Here is a 10,000-nt window from a genome sequence, read left to right as displayed (position 1 = left end):
GATTGATAGGACAAACATACGTGTCCTATTTACATTTTTGCAGTGGGCTCGGACATCAGCATACTAAGGGCGCCGATGGCAGCCGCTATCAGTCCATTTATGAGCCCACTGAACCCTCCCAACCCATGATGAGTGATGATGTAAGTGAGTGATGAAGATAGGCCACAATACCGGGAACCACGTCCCCTACTAATCGTGCTACACGTGGGGCACACATTTTTGTAAATCTAGTACAACCATAACAACGCGAAATTCATGGTTTGGCCGAACTCCTGAGCATGCAACAGCCAATCGTTCATTCTCTATCTTCACTTCATAACCGTTCGAACCAAACTAATTATGGCCTATGCACATATTGAACGAGAATGGGACAGCCTCTAAGTGGTTGCGAAAGCGGTGAGTTTGAAGGGCGTTTTTGTTGACGTTTTTCCTTTGTCGTTGCTTAAACTCTCTGACAGAAGTTGACAAGGAAGCTTAACTGCGATGGCGCATTATACTCCGAGAACTTGCTAGGGGTCCTTAGTGAGGCCCTGCCAGGGGGTTCCAGGGAACATGGCTGGGAGGGCCTCCTTAGTATTGGTGCACAGGACCAAAAGATCTACGGCTATTAGAGACGAGACTGAACTGGCTTTCAGAATGGAAAAATATTTTTCCATTCTGAAAGCCAGTACAGCTATGGAATAAACACCAATCTTACCTTACAAAACGACCGCATAAAATTAAATGAAAGGCGTAGAACCAAGGTCTAACTACTGGCAATTTGATCCGTTTCATCCACTCTGTTTTATTAGAATCTCTCTGATCAGAGAAATAAAAACTGGCAGATACAACATCGACGATAATCATCGAGAATAACACCACGCACAGCGTATACACAGCCCAATTCGTATCCCCTTGATGCCAATGCGAGGCCACTAAATAACAATCCATGACGATGTCAACTAGAGATAGTACAGCGGTGATAATAGGCATCAAAAGATGGCGAAGACTCCTCTGAGCTCTTTCTTTCCGTAAACTTGCTCCCAGGCTCGAGTGTGTGCTTGTTGGTTGTTGGTGTTGAATATGACAAATCTGAGGACTAAATATATAGATGAAAACAATTGTTGAGGGAACTGCAACATATACTTAGGTCCATGACCTCAAATTTAAAACTAGCTGCTTCCACAGAGGTCCAATTTCTTTTTCGTCTCCTCATTCCCACGTGGCACTGCGAAACGTCGGTCCAAAACCAGACAACAAAGGACTTACTGTAAATGTTCGTGGTGTAAGGAGGGAAGAAGGGGAGGGGGTGAGGGAGGGCGGCGGAGGAAGCGTTAAATACATATGAGGCGTTCATTACAGAGGAACAATTATTTCAAGTTAACTGTAACAACTATAAAATCCAAGTAAAAGTTCATAGTTCAATATCAATGCGGCGAAAACGGAAGGTTCATAGTTCTATATCAATGCCTTGGGATCCGGAGATCCCGGGTTCAAGACCCGCTCTGACCACTCGTTGAATTTGATCCTGGCAGTCCCTGGTTCAACTTCGCTTCCCAGCTGCATTTGCAAATAGCCAACTGGTTTGCCCCCGGCCAGTTGGGATTCTTAACAGTTGTTGTTGTTGTTGTTCTATTCTGTCGTTTCGTTGTGCTTCATTGGCCCTGAAAAGCCCCTATATGGAGCAGTCAATTAAGTATGTAAAAAGGTATGTATGTCATCTGGGTCAAGAGTGTTTTCACAATTGGCTTCGTCGACATCCGACTAAGGGATGACCTGAAAAGGGTTTTGGTGTCTGGGCTCATCCAGTACACACCTTATTCCAAAATGGCTGCCATTTTAGTATTCTTTTGCCATTTTGGAATAAGGTGTATAGAGAACTGTGTTTGTAACTGTTCCGATCCCTCTTCACATGGTTGGCCGGCGTTCTTGAAGCATTGAATCATTTAATCTTCGGTCTTGTTGTTCCTGGATGCTATCGAACCAGAACAAAGCGAAAGAAAAGTGCCCACATTCTGAGGGTAGAAATTAAGAAAATAAAAGAGTGATATCGGTACTTTGACTTGAGATCGAAAAGGATACAACTCGTATGCCATTGCTGTCCAAGCAACCAAGGTGTTAAATAAGTTGCATGATGTTGCTTTACAGAGCGTTTTCTCGATTTCTTTTGGAAGGGGGCTATTAGAAACGGAATGTTTATTAGAGAGGGGCGTCTATTTCAAACTTTACACCACCCCAGGGGCGTATAGGAGGCGTTTATAAGAGAGGGGGCGTTTATTAGATCATTTAAGGTACTTGTCTGCTATGTCATCTCTTATGGATTATGTTATGTCATCTGTCACGGAGCTTTCGCTAAACCCAATGGAATCAATGGCTCTTGTGAGCCAGTTCATGGATAAATTGCATTAGAACGTTACTTACCAGGGCTCCTTAGGTCTATCTCATGGTAAGCAAGAAGATCTTTTAGATCTTATAACCGCGCTTTGAAAATTTATCTGTTTTCTTACCACTATAGTCGCAACGTAGCGCAAATTCCACAGCAGCCCTTGTTGATTCACTGATGACTATAGACACAAAATTAGTTGATCAATCTGTAGCACAACAACTGACAACAACGACTGCACACGAAGTTATTGCACCATCACTGATAACCGAGGTGAAATCCCGATTGCACCATCAGTCGTAGCCGTTGTAAAATCTCCGATGACGTAATGGCTTTAATTCATCTGGAACTTTCTTCGGAATAAAATATGTATGGGTATGAACGATACGATAATAACACTTTTAACAACTTACAGCTTTCTTTCTTAAAAGTTACGATTAAATTTAATTGGTTTTTTTTTTACATGATTAAAGGGGTGGCAAAGTAGTCACACGAGTCAATTAATCCAAGAATTACGTTATCCACTGCTATCTTTAGCACGTTGGTTACTTCCCTACCAATGAAAATTGCAACGTCGACACATTCCATGGATCACGCAATGCCCTTTTATGTATTTAATACTCGCTTCGAATCAAGCGCTTCAATAACACAAAGAGGCAATATATTTTGTTCTAAATAAAGAGTAGAATTTTCATAAACTTTTAAGTACATTAACGTTCTAACAGCTTTTGGCGAATAAACATCATAAATTGCGTGATTGGAAGTCCCACTGACTATATGGCCGAGTGGAAGTTTCGACAAAATGAAAAATAAATAAATAAATAAATAAATAAACAACGTGCCGAGCAAGAACCGCGCTTGGAAAAATTTATCTTTTTGTTTACCACTATAGTCGCAAGGTAGCGCACATTGCAGTCCTTGTTGATTCACTGATGACTATCGACACAAAATCACCTGATCAATCTGTAGCACAACAACACATAACGATTGCACCCGAACATATTGCACTATCAATTATAGCCGTTGTGAAAGCTCCGATGACGTAATGGTCTTAATAAATCTGGAACTTTCTTCGGGATATGTATGGGTATAAACGATGCAATAACTACACTAAATAAAGAGTGAAATACGATAATTACACTAAATAAAGAGTGAAATATTCATAAAATTTTAAGTACAATATATTTTGTACCGAATAAAGAGCGGAATATAGATAAAATTTTAAGTACATTAACGTTTTAACAGCTTTTGGCGAATAAACATTATAAGTTGCGTGATTCGAAGTCCACTGAGTATATGGCTAAGTGGAAGTTTGGGTCTGCTCATCGACAAAAGCTAAAACAAGAAGATCTTTTAGATCTTATAACCGAGCTTTAAAAAATTATCTATTTTCTTACCACTAGTGAACATTCCAAAGCAGTCCTTGTTGATTCACTAATGACTGTAGACACAAAATCACCTGATCAATCTGTAGCACAACAACTGACAGCAGCGACTGCACACGAACTTTTTGCACCATCACTTATAGCCGTTGGGAAATCTCCGATTGCACCATCACTCGTAGCCGTTGTAAAATCTCCGATGACGTAATGGCCTTAATTAATCTGGAATTTTTTTCGGGATATGTATGGTATGAACGATACGATAATAACACTATTCACAACTTACAGCTTCTCGTACGAAACCAGCAGATCTGTTTTTAGTCTGCTACAGACCTGCTAGCAGATCTGTAGCAGATCTGCGGGTTGTCTTCAGGTCATCTACAAATTATCTACAGATCATCTGTAGAATGTTTGTAGAAGGTCTCCAGAATATCTGTAAAATGTCTGCAGAATAGGCCTAGTCTGTCGAATCTGCAGACAAAGACAAAGGACCGAAGAATATGAACCGAACCGAATAAGGACCGAAGAATACGAACCGCACCTGTGTTTCATTAACAGCTAAACCAGATATTAAATGCTGTCAGACACTCGAATGACAGCTTGAATTTGAAGTCATTTAGGACTTTGCTGGTATTAAACACACTATCCATATCCCAAAATAGCGAACTTGCGAGCAGTGAAATGATTGAAGAAGTATTGACAGCACATTTGTTTGCAAATCAAGTTAAGAATAGTTACCTTGAACGCCGGCCTTCTGTTTGGATTGCAAAACCGAGTGAGATGTTCACGTCTTCACACCGTAACTTAGCTAGTCTTCATTCAGGGAATCACCATCAGCGTGTACAATGGAATCGGTGAGTACACAAATTCTTGAAACATAGGTCTTTTTACACGTATAAATTATTTCGCCGATTGTACTAAGCGGGTTAACGTATAAGTACTGTAAAGAAGCCTGCCATTGCATTTACAGGCCGTCTAAAATATACAGTTTCAGCAATGCCGGGAGACAGGGCAGCCACGATAAAGGACAATGTTTACAAAACTTGGACTATCCGACAGTGTGAAATTTTCAAAGAATTTCCGCGAAATATATATTCATTAATTATTCTGAGAATGGTCAATCGTTCTTTAAAAATGTCAAGCGATTTTTAGCATTATTTTGGCCGGCAGTAACATCAAGTTTGTCCCAACGATTATTTGTCGCGCAATTTTATTGGCTACTTTATGTCACGTCGTGCAAACACTGGGCGGTCATCACGCAATAACCCTCGTTCGATGACTTCTCTGTCGAAACTGAAGAAACAAAGCTTTCAACCAACGACATCATCAGCCGAAAATACCAGCCGCCTGACAGCTTTATTTGCTAAATAACTTATGAAAATGGAATTCCGGTTGAGAAAATTAAAATGTCTTAAAGTAAAATACAAAAAATACTTTGTTAACTTCTGATAATTAGTCTCTACCGATAGCCCAGTTGTCAGCATTGTAGAACTGTGTATGCAACAGTTTGCTTTGAAATAGTTGACTTGTACTACTCATCTGCACACTAACGGCCAGTCTGGCCAATTTTAGCCGGCAAAAGTCGGACCAGATCAACTCGGATCGCTCACGTCGGATCGAGCGAAAAACGATTTTGTAAACCAAAACTATTCGACTTTCGACCCGATTTCACCAAGGTTGTCTTAAAGATTAGGACTTGGGTGATTTTTCGAGGTCTTATCTTTTTTTTTTTTTACATCGATTCGAAGTGAGCGCTCCAAGTTGATCCGTTCCGACTTTTGTACCTGTCTGTAAAACACCCGTCCCGCCATAGCCTTTGTACCCTTTCTTCCTTCTTGCCAATCGACCATTGTTTCCCGACCCTCAGCAAAATCTCCATGTAATTTTAAAGTAGCTATGACACCATATTGACGATCCTCAGTCCAAATTACCACCGCAAATCAATCTTTTGGATCGGCTGCTGATCTAAAATTTGCCTTGTTTGCGCGCTATCGTTTGAAAGTGACACGAACTGATTCCCGTTTTTTTCATTGGATGTTCAAGAGTAGCCGGTGTCGAGTATCATCACGAGAATGACTGATTAAGTTTTAAGATCTGTGAGGTTTCTATCACAGAAGATATTTATCCTGCTTTCGAACAGGCACGCATTTCTTGTCTCCTTAAGTTGTTTCACTTTTGACTTATGAAGCCGTACGCGGTGTACGGGTAATATTCAAGACGTCAAGTCATTTCAGCGCGTTTTTAACGAAAATATAAAAAGGGAAATTAACAGCAAATATTTCTTCATTTGGAGTTATTGGTTTTAGTATGTTAGACTCTCCGACTCGATAAACATTGACAATTTTCGTGGGGAGGATTTGCAACAAAGGTATTTTATATTTTTTCTTTTAATCTGATACCTTTCTTACAAATTGATTCTGTGGACATCAGATTAAGAGTCTGGGCTATGTTGCAGATCACGTACAGACTTAACAGATCATCTGCAGATCTGTTTCTCGTCTGCAGCTCAAAATTGTTGCAGACAGCAGAGGCCCCACATCTGCACAGACGGGTTTCGACAAAACACTGACCCCCGGTCAACTGACCCCCTTACTGACCCCCTACTGACCCCCTATAAAATCAATGGGAAAATGAAAACTGCTTACTTAAGCCTCAACAACCCTATTTAAACAGCATTGTTCAACAGTATTTAAGTCTAAGCACCCATTTTAAATAGGTTAGCTTACATGAAGTAATCGGCCATCACAACAATAATCGAAAACTAACCTTTTTAAAATGGGTGCTTAGACTTAAATACTATTGAACAATGCCGTTTAAAAAGGGTGTTGAGGCTTAAGTAAGCAGTATTCATTTTCCCATTGATTTTATAGTGGGTCAGTAGGGGGGTCACTAAGGGAGTCAGTTGACCGGGGGTCAGTGTTTTGTCGAAACCCTGCACAGACTGAAAACAGATTCTGCAGACGAAAAATTGGTCTGCTGTTAATCTGTTTTTGCGAAAACAGATCTGCTACAGATCTGCTGTAAATCTGCTGGTTTCTTACGGGATTTCTTTCTTAAAAGTCACGATTAAATTTAATTGATTTTTTGCACGAGTAAAGGGCTAGCAAAGTAGTCACACGAGTTACATAATTCAAGAATTAGTACGTGGTTATTTCCCTACCAATAAAAGTTGCAACATTGACACATTCCATGGATGACGTAATGGCTTTTTATGTATTCAATACTCGCTTCGAATCAAGCGCTTCAATAACACAAAAAGGAAATATATTTTGTTCTAAATAAAGAGCGGAATATTCATAAAATTTTAAGCACACTAACGTTTTAACAGCTTTTGGCGAATAAACATCATAACTTGCGTGACTGGAAGTCCCACTGACTATATGGCCGAGTCGAAGTTTGGGTCAGCTCACCACAAAACAGAAAAACAACAACAACAACAACAACAACAACGAGAAGAGCAACAACCGCGCTCCGCCCATGGCCGGACAGTTAACAATACTCATGCATGCGTCAAGCGTTTCTGTTCCTGAGCGGACTGGATCTCATAGTTATGCGCACAGAGAGTACAATGTTTTTGTCAGGGTACAGACGGGGATCATCAAATAGATAGCATTGGATTGCATTGCACTGTACTGTTGTTTTGAAGCGAAATTATCAATAAATGAACATGCCTCTCAAAACTTATAACTGCAGTTATTTACAACTTAAATGTCTTTTATTATTGAAATTCTCACCTCAGGAAATGCTTACTACTGAAATTCAACAAGAGAACTACTTTGTATTATTAAGATATCTCCTGATGCAGTTGATATAGCAAAATCTTATTAACATTCTTTTTTATCACAGTATAGAGCCAACAATAATGTTGTTTTGGAATGCTATGGCCAAACCTTTACAGGAATCTGTAAATAAAATATTACTTTAAGTTGTCAAATCAATTTATCTGTCTGCAGTTAGTATTGTAACATAATGGTGTTTTCACTGTCACACGACAAGAAAATATGCTTGGAACCGTTCCATGAGAAAAAGACAAGAACGTGGAATGTTGTCGGAGACAAATTCATAAACCACCTTTACAATTCTCAGGTCTGTGTGGTACATCGTTTCTGAGTTTATAATATTTGCGAAAGCGTTTCACGTAACAAATGGAGTTTTGTATGAAAAAAAACAAAAAAAAAACAAAACAATAAAAAACACAACATCTGGAATTCACTTGGCTATGAAAGCACTTACTTTTCGCGCAAGAGATGAAATACTAATTACTTGTGTATGAACACATCTCCCATTGTACCTGAAACGCTCAAACTGCTAAGATTCAAAGAAATACACTTTTTTTTCAACCAAATAGCTTTTTATCGTGTTGTCACGCAAGCAGCCAATTCGGAAATTCAACATGTTGTATTTTAGAAACGAAAGACGTCACGGAACTGGACACTTGAAATAAGGGTTGTTTACCATTTACAAAAAATTTCCGGAAATTTCGGTGGAAATTTCCATCGGGTGAAAAACGTGTTCCGTCTAACTCAGGTCCGTTCGCCGCCTAGTGATCGCGATTTTACGCGCCAAAATTTAAAAATGTGGCCGTGAATAGCCTGGAAGTGGTAAGACCTTTCAAAAGTTGTAAATGGAACACACATTTCCATAGGAAAGTTTCCAACGGGAAAACAGGACTACATTTTCAGAGGTTTCGTTTATTCCGGAAATTTTCCAGTGGAACGAACCAAAAACGTGTGTTCCATTTACATCCCAACCGGAATTTCCGAAATTTCTTGGTAAATGGAAAACGCCCAAGATTAATTTCTACGTCATCTCCAACCTCGAATAGATAAAAATTCAGAAGACTTTGCGATTTTGATTTTAGGATTTGATGACGTCACTGTAAAAAACACACCAGACAAATGATTTGCCAGGGAGTAACCAGAAAAAACAACGAACAATGAAAAAAACAATGAAAGAACAAGTCATGGAATTTTGAGGAAGACCAACGTATAATTTTACGAACAACTTCACCAAGCTTGAGGTCTTTGTGGTACATTGCTTCTGAGTTACTTGCCGACGCGTGTCACCTACAGAGCCGCAACCGTAGTCCAGCCAGAAATCAACAAAAATATATGGAGTTCACATTGCCATGAAAACACTTTTTTTTTTCAGTTGCGAGAAAGTACACTTAAGTATAAACATACCTCCTTACAGACTTGAAACGTTTCAACTGCGGAGAATCATAACGAGAGACGTTTTTCATTCAAAACAAATTTCAGTGTAATTAATATGAAGTCACGCACAGAGACAATCCGGAAAGTCAAAATGCTGTATTTTCAAAAAAAAAGAAGAACGATACGGAACTGGTAACCTGTAAAAAGATTTGTTTTTTAGGTCATCTTCAATATCACATAAATAAAAATACAGAAAACCTCACGTTTTTATTTTAGAATTTGACGACGTCAACTGAATCTATCTGTGCAGAATCAAACAGTTTCCGATAAATACCTGTTGAAAGTCTGTAACTTTAAACGAAATCAATGCCGTACAACACAATGGCCATGCCTACGTTTGTACATGATACAGTAATACTATCCATTTCCTACTCCGTTCTTCCTTTCGGTGGCAATAAAATCCTTGAAAGCAAAGGGACTGTAGACCAATGCAGATTAACTGTCATGACTGCTATGAATTCCTCGTTCATTTTACTCACAGTATCACCTTTACGATTATGATATTAACTTTTCATTTTCCAAATCCACAAAGTTATTATTTTTTTTTGTTTCAGGCCGGAAAGAAAAAGTATCCGAGTTTAGCGTTCATATCGACGCCATTAAATAAAAAGTTATCTCCAAGACCTACCAAGAACGGCACCTTTCTATAACCCCCTTAAACCTTTCGTAGATAGGCCAATAAAAACCCCGGGACAAAAGTGAAACTTAGCATGGGACATACAGGAGAAATGTTTAATCGGAGTTTAATAGGTTAATTGAAATACATCTCTTTTTTAAAAAATGGCCGCCATTTAAATCTTCTTTTGTATTCATTTAAATTAGCCCCTGATGCCTCGTTCTTAAGCTTAAAATTCAAAAGAATATTTTGCCTTGAACGAGGCATCAAGGTCTAATTTGAATTAAAACAAAAGAATATCTAAATGGCGGCCATTTTGGAAAAAGGTGTATGGAGTGTTTGCATAAGTGAGTGCCATCCAAGCCCCTTCAACAGTACTCCTTCGTAGGTTATTGACCACTAAATATCCATCATCGAATAGCTGAAG

At 39.1% G+C, this 10,000-nt stretch overlaps 1 protein-coding gene across 3 annotated transcripts in view; it reads right to left on the bottom strand.

Annotated features, from left to right (window-relative positions):
- LOC138026837 (uncharacterized) overlaps positions 1-10,000 on the bottom strand; it is a 43,420-nt gene that overhangs the window by 7,336 nt on the left and 26,084 nt on the right. For all 3 annotated transcript variants that reach the window (XM_068874292.1, XM_068874291.1, XM_068874290.1), the window contains exon 3: positions 698-1,078. In XM_068874292.1, the coding sequence (XP_068730393.1) occupies positions 698-1,078 (381 nt within the window). The remainder of the gene's footprint in view (positions 1-697; positions 1,079-10,000) is intronic.

This window comes from Montipora capricornis, chromosome 12, assembly GCF_036669925.1.
Source record: "Montipora capricornis isolate CH-2021 chromosome 12, ASM3666992v2, whole genome shotgun sequence".
In the NCBI taxonomy this organism is placed as follows: Eukaryota; Metazoa; Cnidaria; class Anthozoa; order Scleractinia; family Acroporidae; genus Montipora; species Montipora capricornis.
Note: the sequence above shows the minus strand (reverse complement) of the source record. Positions and strands in the feature narration are given on the sequence as shown.